This window comes from Chiloscyllium punctatum, chromosome 9 (assembly GCF_047496795.1).
Source record: "Chiloscyllium punctatum isolate Juve2018m chromosome 9, sChiPun1.3, whole genome shotgun sequence".
In the NCBI taxonomy this organism is placed as follows: domain Eukaryota; kingdom Metazoa; phylum Chordata; class Chondrichthyes; order Orectolobiformes; family Hemiscylliidae; genus Chiloscyllium; species Chiloscyllium punctatum.
The window spans coordinates 24,903,059-24,926,046 of NC_092747.1; the positions used below are offsets into that span (position 1 = coordinate 24,903,059).

At 39.3% G+C, this 22,988-nt stretch overlaps 2 protein-coding genes across 6 annotated transcripts in view; one reads left to right on the forward strand and one right to left on the reverse strand.

Annotated features, from left to right (window-relative positions):
- The window catches only part of ppme1 (protein phosphatase methylesterase 1), a 61,372-nt gene extending 52,527 nt beyond the window's left edge, over positions 1 to 8,845 (reverse strand). Inside the window, exons 1-3 of one of the 2 annotated variants that reach the window (XM_072577063.1) lie at positions 8,828 to 8,845; positions 8,046 to 8,125; positions 55 to 148 (exon numbers count right to left, since the gene is read on the reverse strand). In XM_072577063.1, coding sequence (XP_072433164.1) covers positions 55 to 148; positions 8,046 to 8,125; positions 8,828 to 8,830 — 177 coding nt within the window. In that variant the 5' untranslated portion in view covers positions 8,831 to 8,845. Of the gene's footprint in view, positions 1 to 54; positions 149 to 8,045; positions 8,126 to 8,415; positions 8,723 to 8,827 lie in introns of those variants that run through there. The other variant, XM_072577062.1, reaches the window with a different exon arrangement.
- A 122-nt stretch (positions 8,846 to 8,967) lies between these two features.
- The window catches only part of c2cd3 (C2 domain containing 3 centriole elongation regulator), a 171,155-nt gene continuing 157,134 nt past the window's right edge, over positions 8,968 to 22,988 (forward strand). For 2 of the 4 annotated variants that reach the window (XM_072577056.1, XM_072577057.1), the window contains exon 1: positions 19,247 to 19,474. In XM_072577056.1, coding sequence (XP_072433157.1) covers positions 19,426 to 19,474 — 49 coding nt within the window. In that variant the 5' untranslated portion in view covers positions 19,247 to 19,425. Of the gene's footprint in view, positions 9,141 to 10,725; positions 11,231 to 19,246; positions 19,475 to 19,497; positions 19,715 to 22,988 lie in introns of those variants that run through there. The other 2 variants (XM_072577058.1, XM_072577059.1) reach the window with 2 other exon arrangements.

The window sequence follows — 22,988 nt, forward strand, 5'->3', positions numbered from 1 at the left end:
CAAGCAAAACGTTTCATCGTATAAATCTTCACACATCGCACTTTTAAAAGATATATCTTCACTTGTTCCATCTGTAGTTATGACATCTTCCATCATTTCAAAGTAATGATTCCAGGCCACAGGGGAGAAATCCCGCTTTCTTCCAGGACTGCAACAAAGTGACACATACCATCAGCTAAAAGTGGAATTTAATGCAGTACATGCCATTTTAATGTACATTTAATCTTTTGAGGGCCCTGTCGCTTTACAGTTACACACAAGATTTTAAAAATTTATCTTAAGAATATTCTAGATGTCGGAAAAGATATTTTAACAGGGTTTCTCAATATTCGAGAATCAGAGGTCACAGGAAAATATTAACTCACATTAACTCAATATTCAAAGTCACAACTACAACATTGTATATTCCAAAAATCAGTGCAGTGCTAAACACAAAGTGCTTCCAGTCTCAAACTTACAGTTTTGAGGAGATGAGCTACCTCCAGTTAACATGTGGTGGACTCGTATTGGCTGAATTATGCAGGAGGATTGTTGGAAAATGGCACAAAACTCAATGTGGGCTGAACATTTAGGAGGTGAATGGAATGGATGAAGGATAGAAAGAGCAAAATCTTAAAAAAATTGAAACTTGTAATACCTTTTATGACTACCAGATCTTTCAAAGTACTTTGGCAGAATATTCACTATTGTAATGCAGGAAAGGCTCCAGCCAATTTGCAGTTCCCAAAAACATGTGATAATGACTAGGTAATTTGTTTCTATCATGTCAATTAAAGAATAAATATTACCCAGGCCACAGTGAACAACTTCCCTGCCCTCCTCAAACAAATTTGGGGTGGGGGAGAAGGAGGTGTTTCAGACTGACATCCCAAATATGGCAATGTCACTTCAGTCTTTTGATTTTTGTGTTCAAGTCTTGAAGTGGGACCAGAACCTGCTGACTCACAAGCCAAAGTGACACTAAAATGAACAAGACATCAGGATAGCAAAAACAAATATTAAAAATGGGACTCTGGTTGAACATTCCATTTCGGAGACCACCTAATCACTTAATAAGAAATTCATTACTTAGCAGTAACAATATAGCATGGTATTAAATATGTGATAATGTCAGCATTCTATCCTTTCATCGTCAAGACCAAGGATCCAACCCACATTAGAAGCCTTCTCTTTCTGCTGACTACAAATACCTGACATGAAGTAACTTAGGGTAATCTCAACTCAGTTCTTTGTGGGATTGAAAGAAAAAGCATAAAACTGCCCTTTGCTTGGCAATCCAAGGGACATAGCAGTGATTAACAAAGTTATGAAATTGTCACAAACTGGGTAGAATAAGGGATCTTTCTAGCAATTTGGTTACGTTTAATGATAAAATAGAAATGCTTTTCATTGGCCAATATTGATACAGAAAACATAAATCACCATTTGTTGCACTGGGTGCTTTTTATAATTCAACTAGTAGGTTTTAGCAACTGAATCACTACACAGTCTGCTTATGAAACTATACTACCATGCTGCTGCTTTAACACCTATTTTTTAAGCAGGATGTATCTTATAAGAAACAAAAGATCTAATTAAATGTTTTATTGGAATTTGAGGACTGAAATCTAACTTGGATTTCTGATGATACAATACAGTTAAAAACAATTAAAACTTCTCTCAATAATTTTAGGAATTAGTTATTCATAAAACGCATCCACCGCTCCATACAATCAAATCTAATTTCTTAATTTTTTTCCTATTTCTTGTAATATAGCTGAATGTGTCAACAGCAGAATTCCTAGCTATTCACGACACAAAGTTGTGTGGGAAACAAAATGAGTAGGTGGACAATACGATCCTTCTGAAACTTGACACTTGGTCGAAATAGATGTTAAATTTAATATGGAAAAACCATGGTCATATAAACTGTAGGTTCCAAAAATTCAAGAAATTAAGTTACACTATGAATGAAGAACCAAATGAGTTGAAAATGAAGCAGAGTAGTTGTTAAAAAAACACAAAAATCTTCACAAGTATATCAATTTGAGTCATACATTAATAATACCTACTAAATGACAGGAAATCCAAAAATCTGTATAAATACATGTGAGTAATACCACTAAGGATACAGCAGCTCGTCACGATGCAGTTAGCAATTAAGAAAATACATAGGGTAAAACAAACACCCACATTTATGGTGAGAGCCATGAATGTAGAAAAAAAAAGAATTGAGATTGCTCAAATGTAGAAAAGGGATTGAATGAATATAGGGCTCATACTGTTAAGAGAATAGAGTCAAATAAAGTGCAAGCTGATGAATGCACTGAACTAAATCTACAATATAAAATTATTGTTGATGTGAAGATATAATGGACAATTTACTAGTCTGTGAATATGTTGAATCTCCCAAGCTTTCAGGTTTCAAAATCAGAAAATCTCACTATGCATTATTCAACAGAAAAGTGCAAACTATTTGTCTTTCCATCCCTTACCTTGCCATTTAACATCAGATTGTTACAGGACCAAATTTTTCATTGGCTCCCTAAGAGATTAGTGCGTAAAGATAAAACAAATGGGATTGAGGGCAACGTGAGGACTGCAGATGCTGGAGAGTGTGGCGCTGAAAAATCACTGTCGGTCAGGTAGCATTCGAGGAGCAGGAGAATCGACGTTTCCTGCTTAAGCCCTGCATCAGGAAAAGTAGATTCTCCTACTCCTCGGATGCCGCCTGACTGGCTGTGCACTTCCAGCGCCACACTCTTCGACTCGGATGGAGGGTAACGTAGAGATAGATAGAAGCTGTAAATTGAGAGTGCAGAATGTGCAACATACCTGAGAGTCTTTGTACATCAGTCATTGAAGGTAAGAATGCAGGTGTAGCAGGTGGTAAAGAAGGTAAATGGCATGTTGATATTCATAGTGAGATTAGAGTACAGGAGCAAAGATGTCTTGCTACATTAATAAAGGGCCTGGGTGAGACCACAGCTGAAATATTGTGTGCACTTTTGGCTTCCTTATCTGAGGAAAGGTGTTGCTGTAGAAGGAGTGCAGCAAAGGTTTACCAGATTGATCCTGGGATGGTAGGACTGACATTTGAGGAGAGGTTGAATCGGTTAGAGTTATATCGGCTGGAGGTCAAAACAATGAGGGGAAAATTGCACATAGGTCTATAAAATTCCAACAGGCCTAGAAAGGGTAGATTTATGGAGGATTATCATAATGGCAGGGGAGCCTGGAAAACAAGGGGTCACAGTCTGAGGATACGGGGTAAACAATTCAGGACTGAGAAGAGAAATGTCTTCATCTAGAGAGTGGTAAGCCTGAGGAATTTGCCATTACAGAAAGTAGTCGAGCCAAAACATTGTATGATTTCATGAACAAGTTGGTTGTATCACTCTGGGGCTAAGGGAACAAAGGGCATGGAGGAAAAGGATGAACAAGCTATCAATTGCACTAATCAGACACGACCATAACAAATGGCTATGCTGGCATCAAGAATCAAATGACCATTTGTGTTCTTATTTTCTATGTTTCTATGTCCAAACCAATTCTTCACATCCCAGATTATGGAACACTTAACTGAGGTTCCAGTTATCTTCAAGGTTTTCACTGATATCCCTTCACAAAGTCAAATGCCTTTTCTATTTGTCCTATCTTAAGAATCTTACACATCTTAAAATAAATTAAAAATCAAGAACTGAAGACGCTGGAAATCTGAAATAAAAACAGAAATTGGTGTAGAAACTAAGCAGATCTGGCAACATCAATGAAGAGAAAACAGAGTTAACATTTTGGGTCCATTGACTTTTCTTCAGAATTCCACTGATGCTATCAGAAGTGCAGAGTTTCTCCAGCTTTTTTTCCTTGACTTCAGAATGCCCTGACATGTTACAGTCATGAAGTACTTTTGAAATCTTAAAACTGTGGTTATAACTTAGGAAATTGGCAGCTAAGATCCCACAAATGACTAAAATGAATGTTTCAGCCATTGGCTCAAAAATATTCATTGGCAATGGCATCAGGGGAATGCCCATCACTTATGTAAATGGCTCATCAAAAATTTGCATTTAATTTTTTGTATTTCCTTCTGCATTTCACTTGCTTTTCATTCACAGAGAAGTTTTTAAATTCATGTTCGATTGTGTCCACTTCATTCTCTGGACTTTAGAAATAACTGAATACCGGGTAGACACAAATACTGACTTGATTATTGACTGATAAGTCTCAAATTCAAATTTCACTATATCCGTATCCTCTGAATTTTGTATCCTCAAATTCTTTTATACCAGGTCAATATGAGCAAAGTTTTAGAGCCCTTTTGATGGCTATTGTAATAAAAATTGAACAAATCTAACAATATCCTAACAAAATACCACATAATACTAACAGGAAAACTATAACTGCAAATTAGTAAAACAAAAGCTAAAGAATATTTAAGACCTGATAAGCCATCACACTAAGTACATAATGAATCTGCATACTGTTTTGATATAGAATTTGTAATTTCTGTTCAACTTCAGCTTGTAATGTTAAAAAATTAAATTGGACTCACTCTCTGGACATTAACGTATTATTAAAGGGCTAAACTGCACTGTCTGAACATTCTGGAAATGGGTGGGGACGACATTCATGCAAATCACTCCAACTCCATTTAGACAGTTATTTTCTACTACTCCCCTACTATTATCATTCAGCCCCCTCAATTCAAATAGGCATCCCCCGGCCAATCAGGTTCGCTTGTGTGATCATCCTCAAAACTGAAGCCTATCACAACGACGTTGTCAGGGGAAATAGTGGAGCCAGAACCATGCCCCCCCCTCCCCCACCCCCAGGGTAGGGTATCTGCGAGCATTACCGACTGACCTGTATAAAGGGGAGGTGTTTTCTTTGCTCGGGGTCTCTTCTGACTCAACTTTGCATGTCTGCGAAGAGTGTCAGAGGGGTCATGTAGCGTGCACAAGCTTTAATAAACATTAACTGTTTGCAGAAGTTGGTGTGCGAATTGCATCTCATGTGTGAAACCTCGGGAAAAGAACCTAACAAGCTAAAGCTGTAGAATCAGAGTCATACAGCACAGAATCAGACCATGCATTTATTGTGTTTGTGATGGCTGTTTGAAATTAGTGTTCTACTATATGTTAGAAATATTTCCCATAGCCTAATATTTTTCCTTTCAAGTATTTATCTGATTATCTTTTGAAAGTCAATTTTGAATCTAGTTCTGCCATTCTTCCAGACAGTGCATTTCAGTTTATGAATACCTCCCTGTATTTTTTTTTGTTTTGAGCAGCCTCAGATTTCAGATAATTGATTAAAAAAAATGTCCACTGGTTACTCATCTTTCTATGGCTGCAAACAGTTTCCCCTTTTTAAAATCCTTTATAATTTTGAACACACCTTATCAAATCTCCTTTCCTTGTTTTTAAATTGGAATAATGTCTGTTCATCCACTCTTTTCACACAACCAATGGCTTTTATCCTTGGTAATCTCATTGCAAAGATGTAAAGTCTGGTATTTAAATGCTGGCAATTTAAAAAGATACATGCTGTCCACAAAGATTAGATTAGATTCCCTACAGTGTGGAAACAGGCCCTTCGGTCCAACTAGTCTACACCGACCCTCCAAAGAGTAACCGACCCAGACCCATTTCCCTCTGACTAATGCACCTAACACTATGGGCAATTTAGCATGGTCAGTTCACCTGACCTGCACATCCTTGGACTGTGGGAGGAAACCCACGCAGACACAGGGAGAATTCCAGTCTCGGTTGACTGCACATTGAACCTGGGACCCTGGTGCTGTGAGACAGCAGTACTAACCACTGACCCACTGTGCCGCTAACAACAAAGAAAGAAGTTAATAGTTCAGAGGTCTGGCTATATGATGCATCTCATAAGCTATGCAGCTGGTTCTTTCCAATGCAGTGTTAAAGCCAGGATTCACAAAGTATAGGGTAGTTGAAAATTAAATATGACTTGAACTGTGTAAAGCCAAATTACAAATTGTGCACTACAGGTATACAAGGAGAAAGTGAGGACTGCAGATGCTGGAGATCAGAGCTGAAAATGTGTTGCTGGAAAAGCACAGCAGGTCAGGCAGCATCCAAGGAACAGGAGAATTGATGTTTTGGGCATAAGCGAATCGTCGATTCTCCTGTTCCTTGGATGCTGCCTGACCTGCTGCGCTTTTCCAGCAACACACTACAGGTATACACCAATGTTGAAAGTAATATTTTAGTTTCTGGACCAAGCTTTGCTCTTTACATACTCATCACAGGTGGAAACAATTTAAGGTAATGTATTCCATAAAATGTACGTTGAGAACACCTTACAGGCTTTCCCATTGTGTTTTGGAATGAATGTGTTTTTTTAAAAAAAAAAGGCCAAACGACAATGTTGCATTGTTCTTGTTGATGTCAACACAGACATATCATAGTGGTATATATGGACTGTTAAAATTTAACCTCTGGTTGTTAGAGCCAAAATATTTTTCATAGTTAAAATGTTTTTTAAGAACAAAATATGGACCAATTTGCATTGGTCACCTGATAGGTCTCACAAAGCTTTTCTCAATATGGACAGAATAAATGAAGTCATCACAACTGAAATGACCATTTTGTCCAAAGACAACAAAACCAGGCAACCAAATCAGCATCCAGAAAATAAGATCTCTCCTTCCTCTTAGGAATTGAAAAGCTCACCTTCCAGTTAGCCATCTTGGAAAGAAAATGGATTCAGACTTCAGATTACACATCTAACTATAGTTCATTTACTGCTTTTGCGCACCAGGACAGAAAGAAAAACTGAATTATAAGCAAGACTCTCCTGGCTCATTGTCTCATCCTAGAAAACAGCAGACAGTTAAAAACCAAATGGGAAAATAATTACTCAGAACTCAGATACTTTGTCACAACTAAAGCATACTAGTCAACAAATAAAAGCCTCAGGTTATACCAACTCAAGAACTCCATGAACCAGACACTGTCCCCTTTAAATGTGGCATTAAAATTGCTCTTCTTTCATTAAAAAAAACAGGAAGAGTGTGGGGAGGAAGGAGAGTGTTAACTGATTGTTCAAAAGAAATATTTGTTGCAAACAACAAAAATAAAGGCAGTTCAATCACATTCTGATCTAAACATAACACCAAGGTAAGCAGTGAGCCACAAACCTTTTAGCAGCAAATTAAATGCTGAAGATATTTCAAAATAAATGCTGCTCCAATGAATAGTATAAATTAGATTCAAAAATCAGACTTCATCATAAAGATTCAGCCTCAACCAGAACACTAATCATTTCAGTTCAACTCAAACAGCATCTCACACATATAATCATTAAATAGTTTCCCTTTTCTAGCAAAATTGAAATGGTCTATTTAAGTTGATTATGAATAAAACACAATAAAAGTGTTAGAATTGTTAAGTGACAAGACTTAAATGATACATGTCTCACTGCCCTACTCATCACAGAAGGAATCAAGAGAGAGTCAGCTAATACCAAAACTCATGTGGATCAAAGTATGCAAAAACAATCCTTCCTCGCAATCTGCACTGTCACCATTTCTAGTTGAGAACATAAGGGATAATAGGAGTAGGCCATACAGCCCCTTGAGTCTGCTGCACCATTCGAGATTAATCTGATTTTAGCAACAACTCAGCTTACATGTGTGCTGCATGTAACCCTCAACTCTCCTGTAATCTTTTCACCTCAACATTTGACATTTTCAATGACTCAACCTTCAGAACTCTGGGATAGAGAATTCCAATGATCACAATCCTCCAAAGAGATTACTCTTCATCTTTGTTTTAAAAAGAGTAACCTCTGAATTCAGAAACTATGCGCCCCAATTCTAGATTCTGAAAATAGAACTGATGAAATGTCATAGATTGAATGTTAACTGTTTTTCCTCTCTCTACAGTATTTTCAGTATTCTGATTTTAGTTTAGAAATCCAGAAACGATAATATGTTGCTTTTGCCAAATTAGATTAAGTATTGCCTCTATATTGTTCAATCACAAGCTATATATAGCATGTAGTACAGATAAAAACTGAATTTTTCCACTTACATTTTAAAAAAATTAATACTATAGTTTGCTTTAAAAAGGAGGAAGAAAGCATCAATCCGTAGGTCGTACTGAAGTCCATACTGCAAGCAATTAAAAAAAGAACTAAGTTAAACTTGCATCATCCGTCTACTCGTCTCTGTTGAAGAGATGTATTGAAATGGCAAAACAAGGTTAAGTTTATTTAACTATACATCTACGAGATATTACAAGTGATTTTTAAAAAAGAATCTCAAATCAACCAAACTACAGAAAATAAAACCACAGTTCCGATTGATTTAAAATCGTCTCAAAAACTGACTAGTGTAGGGAGTCAGCAAGAAAACAAACAGAAACGACAGTTTGAATTTAAAAACCTAATGTGCACACTAACCCCATTCTCATTTTAGCTCCAGAGTGGGGACCTGACGGCATCGGTGGTCGCGACGGCAATTTACTCAAGAACAATTCTTTCTCTAAAGAAGACATGTTTCATAGACATGAAATGTTTTAAAAGAATAAAATTAATAATCTTGTCAGATTAATGCCACAGCTCTTCAGAAGCGACTGCTCCGGTCTTTATACTTATAGGCGCCACATATATACCAATGCAGCCTCGCCAATAGTGAACACTGGGATTAAATACAAATTGTTAAAAGTCCTGTCTATATTCCTGAAGATGGCCTACTCCTCCGGTAGGAGAGGCAGTTGTTGCGCTGATGCCTCACTGCTGGGATTTGTAGTCCTCCCAGTGACCTTTGTCAGCAATTGGACACTGCACCGCAGAGCGAGAGGACTACACTTACCATGATGCCGTTCACCGCATTACGTAATGGTTAACCAGCACCGGATGTCTGTTTAGTATTCTGGAAGTTATAGGTTTTATATTTAGATTCCGGCGCGCCGTTGCCCTGGTTACCACTTTGAATTTTAACGGAAGTTCTGGTCTTGCCAGCTGCTTGACGCCATCACGGGTCATCGAATTTTGGGGGGAGGAACAAATTCGCATTACAAATATTGCGGATGTTGGAAATTTGAAACAAACGCACAATGCTGGAGAAACCCAGCAGGTTTGGCAGCGTCTGTGCAAAGAGAAACAGATTTAACGTTTCGAGTCCGGTATGACTTTTTTTTTCAAAACAGTGTCCGCATTGCTGTTTTAATTTATTTAGAATTAATTAATTTAGAAGTTAGTCAATTTGAACAGGAAACTCATCATATTATCGCTCACGATGACCGATTCCAGATACTGTATTTCCAGCTGCGCACACTTGCTGCAGAATACCTCTTATTTTTCAGTGTAACATTGTGAGAAGCCCAAGGGAGCAGGGAGGATGCCCGCTGTGGAGATGGGTTTCCAGTCGGTTCTCCCAGTACCAGTTTCAACCAGCAGCAATGGAAGCAAGGCACGTCTGAATAGATACTGAGATCGTCCTGGAACAGCCAAGCAGGCAACCCTTCTGGAGGGTGAAGGAAATTTTAAAATGACAGCTAAAGTCATATTGAAAATTTTAATTACTCTTAGATAAGGGTGCTTCTGAATCCTGCTATGCCATTCAACCCAATCCAGCCTTATCTTCTGCCACCCCTTTTTGCCTGATCCAGATATTCTCGATTTATAAAGAAAATCAAAAATCTAGCCATACCTTTGTTTAAGGCAGTTAGGCAATTGTTTGGCAAGAAAAATGATCACATTTTACCTGTTTTGGGTGTCAATTTTGAATTGCTAATTGCTTCTAAATGTATTCTTGTAAGTTAATCACCTGTGGAGACTAATAATTGGCACTAATAGGAAATAAGGTAAAAACAATAACTGCAGATGCTGGAAACCAAATTCTGGATTAGTGGTGCTGGAAGAGCACAGCAGTTCAGGCAGCATCCAACGAGCAGCGAAATCGACGTTTCGGGCAAGGGCTCTTGCCTGAAATGTCGATTTTGCTGCTCGTTGGATGCTGCCTGAACTGCTGTGCTCTTCCAGCTCCACTAATAGGAAATATGTTATTATGAAGCTTCCACTCAGTCACTAACTTTACAGAATTGTTAGGGTGCAGAAAGATCGTAATCAGCCTTTTGTATGCCTGCACTAGCTGGAAGATGATGAAGGAAAGAGCTCATTAACTAAGGTTTATTAGTGAAAGTCATTACATAAAAGGGAGGTGATAAAAAGTAATGTATGACAAAATCCAATTGTCAATTTCAATTCATACTCTGTAAGCCTGCAGCCTGTGAAAATTGTAGCAAAAACAGAGGATATTCTACATTCATTACATCTGTTTCTGCCCAGTATTGAGGGCTGTTGTATGCAGCCTCAGGAGTTGGTCAGCTCATCTAGAAAAGACCAAGACTGGATGGAGTCTGTGGAATCTGGGAACTGTGGAAACTGTTGAATTTTGTGGCGATAATATCTCAATAAGTATCTAGTATGTCAAACCTTGCCTAGTTTAAAACAAAAAAGTATTGTTTTCTTAAAAGACACTTACATTATTTTTGTGGTCTCATCTCGAATTGTAACTAATGTCACTGGACCAGTAATACAAAGACCCAGGCTAATGTCTTCAGGATACAGATTAAAATCACATCACAGCAGTTGGTGGAATGTAAAGTAAATTAATAAAATTGAAATTGAAAGTCTCAGTAATGGTAATTGTGAGATAATCATTGATTGTCATGAAAATACAACACCTTTTTCACTAATGTTTTTCAGGAAAGAAAATCTGTCATCCTTCCTTGGTGTAGCTGACAGTAATATAGAGGAAGACAGTAAGAATTTCTTTAGAAATAAAAGGGCAAAAGTGAACATTGGGCCACTGGAAAATGATGCTAGAGAGATAGTGGTAGGGAACAAGGAAATGGCTGAGGTAATGGATAATTACTTCAAATTAATCTTCATGGTGGAAGACGTGTAATATCTCAAAAGTTCAAGAGTGAGGCGGCAGAGCTGAATATGGTGGCCGTCATCAAGGAGAATGTGCTAGAAAAACTGAATGGCCTGCAAGTGGATAAATCACCCGCACCAGATGGACTACACTCCAGAAGTCTAAAGGAGATAGCTGAGAGATGGTGGAGGCATTATTGATGATCTTTCAGGAATCACTAAAATCAGGGAGGATTCTAGGGGACTGAAAAATTGCTAACATGACACCCCTATAAAAAGAGTGTAAGGCAAAAGATGGAAAATTATGGACTGATTAACCTAACTTCGGTAATGGGTAAGTTGCTGGAATCCATTGTGAAGGATGAGATTTCTGAATACTTGGAAGTGTATGGTAAAATAGGACAAAGTCAGCATGGATTCATCAAGGGGAGCTCATACCTGACAAATCTGGTGGAATTCTTTGAGGAAGTTACAAGCAAGTTAGACCAAGGAGAGCTAATGGATGTTATCTACCTGGACTTCGAAAAGGGGGCTACTCAGTAAGATAAGGGCCCATGGTGTCAGAGGCAAGTTGCGAACATGGATAGAAGTATGGCTGTCTGGCAGGAAGCAGGGAGTGGGGATGAAAGGACCCTTCTCACGATGGTAGCCTGAGTTGTGTTCCGCAAGGCTCAGTGTTGGGACCACAACTTTTCACTTTATATATTAATGATCTAGATGAGGGAACTGAGGGCACTCTGACTAAGTTTGCAGATGATATAAAGATTGGTAGAGGGATAGGTCGCATTAAGGAGATGGGGAGGCTGCAGAAGGATTTGGATTGGTTAGGAGAGTGGGCAAAGAAGTGTCAGATGGAGTATAATATGGGAAAGTGTGAGGTCATACACTTTGGTAGGAAGAATAGAAGCAAAGAGTATTTTCTAAATGGGAAGAAAATTCAGAAGTCTGAAATGCAAAGGGACTTGGGAGTTCTAGTCCAGGATTTTCTCAATATTGAGTCATTAATTAGGAAGGCAAATGCAACAATGACATTTAATTTGAGAGGACTTGAATATAAAAGCAGGGATGTATTTCTGAGGCTGTATAAGGCTCTGGTCAGACCACACTGGGAGAATTGTGCACAGTTTTGGCCCCATATCTTGGGAAGGACATACTGGCCTTGGAACATGTTCAGAGGAGGGTCACGCGAATGATTCCAGGAATGAAAAGCTTAACATATGAAGAACGTTTGAGGAGTCTAGGTATATAGTCAATGAAGTTTAGAAGTATGTGGGAAGATGTTTCCATTGGTAGGATGGACTAGGCCCCAATGGCAAAGCCTTAAAGTAAAGGGAAGACCTTTTAGAACAGAAATAAAGAGAAATATCTTCAGCCAGAGAGTGGTGAGTCTGTGGAATTCATTGCCAATGAAGGCAGTGGAGGCCAGGTCATTGAGTATATTTAAGACTGAGATTGATAGGTTCTTGAGTATCAATGAGATCAAGGATTCGAGGGAGAAAGCAGGAGAATAGGGAAGAGAAACCTATCAGCTATGATTGAATGCCGGAGCAGACTCAATGGCTGAATGGCTTAATTTCTGCTCCTATGTCTTATGGTTTTATGTGATTCCACAGTAGTATTGTTGACTCTTAATTGCCCTTTGAAATGGTCCCATAAACCACTCAGTTCAAAAATAATTAGAGATTGGTAACAAATGCTGACCAGTGATATTTAGATCTCTTGAGAGAATAAACAAAACATCTCTCAGCTTTCTACTGAATAGGAAACAAAGTTTCCCATCTTAGGATAGGATCACATCAAATATTAGGATCCTATATTAGGATGTGATCATTGTTACAATCCCAGCTGATGTTATTATTGAACGAGTGAGATCCTCAACTGAAATCTGGCTTGATTGATTTTTTTTATTACTCAAGGTAGTCTTTCACTAGAACATAAGCACAAACATTTCAGATCAGGCTTTGACAATAACCAGAAGTTTATTATGGAAAAGAAAAAAAATTGAATAAACCAAGCTATAACATGTAACACAATTTTGTCAGATTTCAAAACGTTGGAAAAATACAATCTGATCTATCCCAACATTACCACGTTATAGTACTCAAACATCAGACAGAATTTGCTTCTCTGTCATATCTACAGTTTTGACTTGACTGTTACTTTCATTTCTCACTTCTGAGTTTGATAGCCTCTTCCCAGAGTATTCGCATAATTGAGTTTATACTTCCTCCATTTTGAATAGCCTCTGTAGGGTTCCAAAAACTTGTGGTCTCAAATTTTCAATCTAAGATCTTTGCACTTACCTAACCTATTTCCAAACTAACTAATTTCTTTAGGAGAAACTATTACGAGCATTCAGCTTCAACCATGACTTCTACAAACTGAAACCAAAAGTTTTCCAAGCTATATGTGTTACCGAGGCAAAAGAAAAATCAATTCTTGACTCTTCTAACTGAAGTTAAAAATCACACAACACCAGGTTATAGTCCAACAGGTTTATTTGGAAGTGCTAGCTTTCGGAGCACTGCTCCTTCATCAGGTAGCTGTGGAGCAGGACCATAAGACAGAATTTATAGCAAAAGATTGCAGTGTCATGCAACTGAAATGATATATTAAACAAAGCTAGATTGCTGTTAAGTCTTTCATCTTTTAGAATGGGTTGCAAGTTTCGGTTCATTAATATGTAAATCCCAGAACTTCTTTTAAGTCACATCCTCAAGATAACTTAAGGTTTTATTAAAAAAGGTAACATCTCAGTTCAGACAATGCACTAACGGTGTGAGGTTAGAGTCTGTCTGTATCCCAATCTTGAGTCAGACTGGTTCTATTTCCAAAGTGGAATTTATAAAATATTGCATGGATTGACTGCCTGCAGATTGTGCATTTTTTAAGTAAAACTAACTGAAAGTAGACTAATTCTCTTCAGTATAAAACCTCTCCGAAAAGTCTCCCAATGCAAATAAAAAAATCCCATTAGCATTCCATCTATTTCGTACTGGTTTAAAAAAATCCACGTCTGCAGAAATTCTAACAGGTTAATCACGAACACAAACCAAAGCCAAAATGCCACAAGTTAAAAATCCAAACTCTAAAATAAATTATACTAAAATATATATATAAATGGCACACTTTTCATCACACCATTTTTAATGTTTGTTTTTGCCCACCCTACTCCAATCAAATATTAAAATCTAGTTATGTTTCAGAAAGGCATGATGAAACAATTTTTCACATTTTAAAATATATTTGGCATACATTCATCTCCTACTCTGAGAAACTGAGGTAGAATATCAGTGCAGTGAAGGTGACCTAAGGCAAACACTATTTATTAAGTGTAATGATATAAACATTAGGAAAATTTTAATAGTGGAACTTTGAGGTTTACTCAGAAAAGAAGTACAACCACATTTGGTGTGATAGTTTATTCCATGAGTTAATTAGTCTGAAGTGTGATGTAGTTAAAATAACATATAAGAGATGGCACCCTAAAACATTTTTGTTGTCAAGTGCCCTTGTCTTAGAAGGACCAAATGACCTTCCTAAACTCATAATCATGGTTTCAGCAAGACTGAAGTACTGTAAATTGAAACAAATTCACTTGATTTCACAGAGTTAGTGGCACAGCAGTTCACATCTAATGTGGGTGAGTCACTGCTGTCTACATGCTTATGACTATAGGTAAAGATTATTAGTGGCCTACCATGTCCTCAGCTTTCGTTCATACCTCAAAATAATTGATGACACACACGGACCTCATACCACTCTACTTTGCTTCAGAGGACCAACTAAAGGAGGATATTATCAATTTCACCTGATGTAGTTATGTGACAACATAAGCTAAGTGCATGATGTCTGGAATATTGAGATAGATATTCCCAGCAAGTGGAGAATACTAAAGGTTAGACACCAGAAAGATGTGTGACATATCCAGAGCACACCCCTGATCAACATATTAACAAATGAAGGCCATTCAGCCCCTCCAGCTTGTTCCACCAGTCAATAGCATGACTGATCTGTGGTCTAACTCCACACCTGCCTTTGGCCTATATCCCTTCATACCTTTGCTCAAAAAAGCTTTATCTCTAATTCTAAATTAATAACTGATCCAACATCCACTACCCATTTGTGAAAGAGAATTCCAAACATCTACCATCCTTTGTATGTAGAAATCATACAGATGTACTGTTTCCTCACATCTCTTATCAATGGTCTGGTCCTAATTTTTAGACTGGGCCCCCTGATTCTAGAACCACCAACCAATGCAAATAGTTTATCTAAGTTATCCTGCTAATTTCTTGAAGATTTCAATCAGATCACTTTCAGTCTAAGTTATAGAGAAAGTATAATCTCTCATCATTACTTAACCCGTGAAGTCAAGATATCATTCTTGTAAACCTATGATTTACTTTCTCCAAGGCAAATATATCTTTCCTAAGGTGTGGTGCTTAGTTCTGCTCACAGTATTCCAGGTGAGGTCTAACCACGGTTCTGTTTAACTGCAGCATAACGTATGCAACCTTGTAATCCAGACCTCTAGTTATAAAGACTAGCATTACATTAGCTTTCTTGATTATTTTCTGTACCTGTTTCTGACATTTATGCACCTAAACCCCCAATTTCTTTAGACATACACTTGATTATATTGAACTCCTTCTGCCTCAGTTTGGCCATCCATTTTATAATTTAATGGTATTTTCGGCAGTCTACAATGTCATCTAAATTTATTCTTCAGCAAATTTGGATGTATAACTTGTGATTTGTGTCAGTCACTTCAGAAAAGATTAGGACCTTACCAACCTCCATCTCATAGTTCGCCGTGAAACCTAATTGCAAAAATGCTGATTTTACTAGGGAAGTGACTGATGTAACACTGCATTCACCCTCAGAAAGAGGAAAGAACGTGAAGAGAGAATCGCAAAAAATAGAATATACATAGTATCTCCTCTGTAGGTATAACAATGCTGCTTTTACTATTGCTCTAATTGGGATCAAGTAAATTGGTGTTGCCTAAGGAATCTAAGATATTCCTGACCCGAAAAGCAGAAAACTGCTTATGATAGAAATCTGACCTAAAAACAGGAAATGCTGGAAGTACTCATCAAGTCAGACCGCATCTGTGGAGAAAGGAGTAAAATTAATCATCAGGATTGGAAAAAGTTAGGAATGCAATAGCTTTTAAACAAGACATGGGAGTACAATGACAAAATGAAATTCTGATATAGGGCGAAAGATAGAAGAAATTCAATGAGTTGATCTTCCAAGGCCAAAAGGAATGGTGATGGGGGAAGAAATAAATAAAAGGTGTGCCTAAACAAGCAAAGGGAACAAAATGGGTGGCAATTATTAAGGTCTTAAATTCAAAGCTGAGTCCAAAAAGCTGTAAAGTCATAGTTTAAAGATTAGGAGCTGTCCCTCAAGCTTATGTTGAGCTTCATTAGATAAGTACAGTTGACTGAGGATAGTGATGTCAGCATGAGAGCAAGTTGGAAAATTATAATAACAGGCCACAAGAAGCTTGCGCTGTGGACTGAATGGAAGTGATCCGTAAAGTGGTCACTCAAGTTGTGTTTGATCTCTTTCATTCTAAACTGTGTACACTTATCAAAAACATCCCAAAACCAAATTAACTAGTCACTTATCAATTGCTGTATCTGAGGTTGTATGGAAAATGGTTTCTAACTCTGCACATTACAAATAATGTGTTATTTATAAGGAACTTCAGGATTTTTTGAGATGCACTTCTTAAGATCTGGACTTTCCAGCATACTCTCTCATATACAACACAAAGTCAGTTCACAACATCCAAATTGTGATCCTGATGAATTACAGAGAAGTCTAAATGCAAATATGGAAACTGTATCCTTGATGACAGGAACAAATCCATTTGTTAATTCTTGAATTAGTACTGTATTTTAATCACTTGCTAATATCTGTTCAGAGCAAAACATAATCAGTCACAGTACACAGTTCCTTTGAGTAACTTTGTTATAGATCTCTCAAATTAAGAATGGTCAAACATTTGAAAGAATTGTAGTTGCCTAAACCCAGCTAATTATTTCTTGGAATTCAGTAGATTGCCTACAAATGGAAGCATGCCCACTTTCTGTGTCTTTCAAAAGTGTAACTAACTGTTTTATAAAGTGTTTGAATGTTACAATTTGTATTTTTTTGGAAATAGAGTCAACAATTTTCCATTCACTGGCTTAATGTGTCTGTTTGATTTCTGAAAGTGGTATCCATAGATTTTATGGAATCCCTATGGAAGCAGGCTGTTCAGCTCAATGAATTCACACCACCCCCTCCAAAATGCATCCCACCCAGACCCACCGCCCCACCCTTTCCTTGCAACCCTGCATTTTTCCATGGCTAAACCACCTCGTCTGCAAATCCCTGGACACAATGGTCAAATTAGCATGGCCAATTCAATTAGTTCCAATCTCCTTCAACAAACACATTTTCCCAAAACATTTGTTGTCTTGCATTGTAATTTTAATGAATTATGTTTTAATTATTCAACCATGGAATATTCTATTAATTATAACTGTTTGAACTGTTAATCATTGTTGAAAAAAATGTGTTCCTTTGATCTTTCAATGAGAGTCCTAATTTCACACCCTCCAGTTACTAACTGAGTGTCATGGAGATATTGTTTTTAATACTTTCAAAGCTCCTTATAATTTGTACGATCGCCTGTTGTTTCTGGGCTGCAGTTGTCTTTTGAAACAAATGCCATTGCTGTCAAACCATATGATATGACAGAAGGTAATACGCCCAAACAGAATTCTAGATTCTTTTTTCATAATAATGATAATCACATTTAATTTGTGTTTTTGAATAATTATTTACATCAAGAGAAAGGATTGTGCTGATCTCGATGTTCTCGTGGTCCTGCATGAATTCCCCAGTAGGGCTGTTTAATTCAGTTTGAATTTCCCTGTGTCTAGTGGTATACCACAGGGTTCAGTGCTGGGCCCATTGCCGATTGTTATGTACATTAATGATTTTGACATGAATGTAGGAGGTATGATCAGTAGGTTTGCAGATGTCATGAGAATTAGTAGTGTAAATAATGAGTAGGAAAGCCTTATAATAAAGGACAATATAGCTGGGCTGGTCAGATGGGCTGAAAAGTGTGAAGTGATGTATTTTGGCAGGACAACAAGACATGATAGTACACATTGAATATTAGCATCCGATGAAGTAGAGGATCAGAGGGACCTTGGTGTACATGACCGTATATTCTTGAAGGTAGCAGGGTATGCAGATAAAGTAGTAAAGAAGGTATGTGGGATATTTGCGATAGACCTTTATTAATCAAAGTATTGAATACAAGTACAAAGTGATTATGATGGAGCTGTCTATAACATTAGTTTAGCTATAGCTAGAGCACTGGACAGTTCTGGTCATCACACCAAAGAAGGATGTGAAAATTTAACCCAGATGTTTCCTGGGCTACAGCAATTCAGCTATGAAGAAAGTAGAAAGACTGAGGTTATTTTCCTGAGCAGAGAAGGCGAAGGGGGATCTGATTGACGTGTGCTACATTCTGAAGGGCATGGATAGGGTAGATAAGAAGAAAAAAATTTTCCTTAGTAGAAGGATTAATAGTCAAGGCTACAGTTTTCAGGTTACGAACAGAATATTTAGAGTGAGTTTGAAGGGGAAAAGATGCATCCAGAAGGTTGTGGGTATCTAGAACTCACTGCCTGGCAGGCTGATAGAGGCAGGACCGTCAGAATATTTAAAAAACATTCAGATTAGCACTTGAAAATCTTTAGCAGAGAAGGTTACGGGCCAAGTACTGGAAAATGAGATTAGAATAAATGGAAGTGCAGATACCGGAATCTGTACCGAATAAAAAATGCCGGAAATCACTGCGAGTCAGGCAGCATCCATGGAGAGACAGCAAGCTCACGTTTGGAATTTATATTACTGTTCATCAGAACTGATGGATGTTTGATGACAGGTGTGGACTCGATGGGGCGAAGCGTCTCTTTCCGCGCTATAACAACTCTGCTCTATAATTCATCGCACCCCAGGGCATTTTCTCCCTATACGTTGCTAAAACCATTTCAGTCTGGTTCTACACATTTAAAACAAAACATTAATCAGTTAAGACGAGCCTAGTGAGACACAGTTCAGCTTCTACGCTGTTCTCAGGATGTGACGGATACCCCCACCGACAAACTATTGAAATAAATCCTCGTCATACTCCTTTGCTCCACAGGTTGTCTTCCGGTATCCCATGAAGCTATGCGTTCCCAATCATCCATCAGCCTTTATGGTCTTTCATGGCGGTGGGTTTGAAAGTCAAGCTCGTTGCTCAGGCAGTCGTCTTTGTAAACAAAGGGATTGAATCGATCGCGTCCGCTTTCACCCTGTTGGTCCTCCTGTATCCCAGAGTGCCACGCAGGTAGTCCTGCCGCCGTCGCTAGTAGTAGGAGCGGGAGTGAATTGAACAGATCGGTTTGTTGTGGGAGAGGTTCAAATTGTTGTAAATACTATGTGTAGGAAAGTACCAGGAAAACGATGAAAACCAAAAAGATTAAAGCGGGAAAACTCGGAAAGAAAACCAAAGGTACAAAGGGCGCGCTTCTCTTCTGTTTCAAATAGTGAAATTTGTCCGCTGTGTCTTTAGGCCGCTTTATTAGTAAGTGGACATAAATGACTGGGAGAAAAGATGTGGAAATGACCTTAGGCGCAACCGAAATCCTAAACTGTACATCTGAAAACATGTGACGGGACACTCAGGTCCTATTCTACGAAGAGTTCGTTTTTTTGAAATTAAAACGGAAGATGCTGATTCCAAAATACAGTGGTAATTGTTAAACTTTTTTCTGTGCAGATGCTGCTAGATTTATTAAGCTTTTCCATTTTTATTTGAGGTTTCCATCTAGCGCAGTATTTTGCATTTATTTTGTCCTTTGAAAGTTTAGTTAATAAGTTATGGTTTGCTAATCGAAGTCTGTCATCTGCACTCCTACTGGCTGCATCCCGAAGCGCGCAACTTCAGTCTGATTTGCACCTTTTCATGAGAGGACCACAAAAATGATCAGTCTGTCTAGAATATAGAACTGTACTGTACAGCACAGCACAGCACAGGTCCTTCAGCCCACAATGTTGTGCCAAGCATTTTTCTAATTTAAGATCAACCTAACCTACACACTCGGAGAAAGTGCGGACTGCAGATGCTGGAGATCAGAGCTGAAAAATGTGTTGCTGGAAAAGCGCAGCAGGTCAGGCAGCATCCAAGGCAGCATCCACTACCCACGCCCTCCACCTCCAGGATTTTCACTTCCTGAGCCCCCAATGCCTTATCTTCACCATGGACATCCAGTCCCTATACACCACCATCCCCCATCACGAAGGCCTCAAAGCCCGCCAACCCAACCAGTATCCTTTCACTGACACCGTCCTTCGACTGACTGAAATGGTCCTCACCCTGAACAACTTCTCTTTCCAATCCTCCCACTTCCTCCAAACCAAAGGAGTAGCCATGGGCACCCGCATGGGCCCCAGCTATGCCTGCCTCTTTGTCGGATATGTGGAACAGTCCATCTTCCGCAGCTACACTGGCACCACTCCCCACCTTTTCCTCCACTACATTGATGACTGTATCGGCGCTACCTCGTGCTCCCACGAGGAGGTTGAACAGTTCAAACACTTTACTAACACCTTCCACCCCGACCTCAAATTTACCTGGACCGTCTCAGACTCCTCCCTCCCCTTCCTAGACCTCTCCATTTCTATCTTGGGCGACCGACTCAACACAGACATTCACTACAAAACTGACCGACTCACACAGCTACCTAGATTACAGCTCCTCCCACCCTGCCCCCTGTAAAAACACCATCCCATATTCCCAATTCCTGTGCCTCCGTCGCATCTGTTCCCAGGAGGACCAATTCCAATACTGAACAACCCAGGTGGCCTCCTTCTACAAAGACCGCAATTTACCCTCAGACGTGATTGACGATGCTCTCCACTGCATCTCCTCCAATTCCCACTCCTCCGCCCTTGAACCCCGCCTCTCCAATCACCACCAGGACAGAACCCCACTGGTCCTCACCTACACCCCACCAACCTCCAGATACATCGTATCATCCTTCGTCATTTCCGCCATCTCCAAACAGACCCCACCACCAAGGATAAATTTCCCTCCCCTCCACTATCAGCGTTCCGGAAAGACCACTCCCTCAGCGACTCCCTCGTCAGGTCCACACCCCCCACCAACCCAACCTCCACTCCCGTCACCTTCCCCTGCAACTGCAAAAAATGCAAAACGTGCACCCACACCTCCCCCCTCACTTCCCTTCAAGGCCCCAAGGGATCCTTCCATATCCGTCACAAATTCACCGACACCTCCACACTACTGCATCTGCTGCACCCGATGTGGCCTCCTCTACATTGCGGAGACAGGCCGCCCACTTGCGGAACGTTTCAGGGATCACCTCTGGGACACCCACACCAACCAACCCAACCGCCCTGTGGCTGAACACTTTAACTCCCCCTCACACTCCGCCAAGGACATGCAGGTCCTTGGCCTCCTCCATCGCCAGACCATGGCAACACAACACCTGGAGGAAGAACGCCTCATCTTCCGCCTAGGAACCCTCCAAGCACAAGGGATGAATGCAGATTTCTCCAGCTTCCTCATTTCCCCTCCCCCCACCTTATCTCAGTCCCAACCCTCGGACTCAGCACCGCCTTCTTGACCTGCAATCTTCTTTCTGACCTCTCCGCCCCCACCCCCTCTCTAGCCTATCACCCTCACCTTAACCTCCTTCCACCTATCGCATTCCCAACGCCCCTCCCCCAAGTCCCTCCTCCCTACCTTTTATCTTAGCCTGCTTGGCACACCTTCCTCATTCCTGAAGAAGGGCTTATGCCCGAAACGTCGATTCTCCTGCTCCTTGGATGCTGCCTGACCTGCTGCGCTTTTCCAGCAACACATTTTTCAGCTCTAACCTACACACTCCTCATTTTATTGCCTTCCATGTCTTTGTCCAGCAGTCATTTAAATGTCCCTAATGTCTCTGACTCTACCAACACCACTGGCAGTATATTCCACACACCCATCACTCTCTGCATAAAGAACCTACCTCTGACATCTCCCCTAAATCTTATGACCCCTTGTGACAGCAACCTCTGCCCTGGGGAAGTCTCTGGCTATCTATCTATGCCTATCATTACCTTGTGCACCTCTATCAAGTCATTTTTCTTCTTTCTCTCTGGTGAGCTTACTCAACTCCTCTTCATAAGACAAGCCCTCCAATCCAGGCAGCATCCTAGTAAATCTCCTCTGTACTCTCTTGAAAGTTTGTACATCCTTCCTATAATGAGGTCACCAGAACTGGGCACAATATTCCAAATGTGTCTAACCAGGGTTTTATAGAGCTGTAGCAAACCCTCGCAAATCTTAAACTCAATCCCCTGGCTTTTTCTGCTGGAGGGAGAGAAACCCCATTTCTTGAATTTGTCCATGTAACTGATCTATCACCCATGAAACATATTAATTAATTTATTCTGGAGGATTTCCAAACACTGATGCTCTTCCATAGAATTAAACGCAACACTGTATGGGATTGAACTAATGTATTATATAGCATAACTTCCTTTTTGCTCTATATGCTGTATGCCTCTGATAATAAAACTCAGAGTTGGACAGACCTTTTGAATTACATTTGTTAATCTGTGTTGTCATACGTCCTCTAAACTTGTGCAATTCACCAAATACACACTCTCCCTCAATGTATCAAAATGTGTCATTAGTATCTCACTTTTGCATTGAATTTTATCTGCCCATTTCAGCAGTCTGTGTTATTGTGGTTATTGTATAGTCCAGTGTGATTAGCACATTGATGAGAATCATACTTTTATTTGTTCCCTATTCCGAGAAAACTTTAACTTTTATTTGTAAATTTATAGAATCTTGCTGAGTATTGCTTCCTACCCAAAGCAGCAAGGTGAAAAAGTAGTCCTTCTTTGAAGACTTAGGCATTTCTTTGGCATTTATATCAAGATCGATATACCACTCTTTTGATTTTGTGCAATCTTCTAATTGCTCTCCTCAAATACCTTCAATTACATTG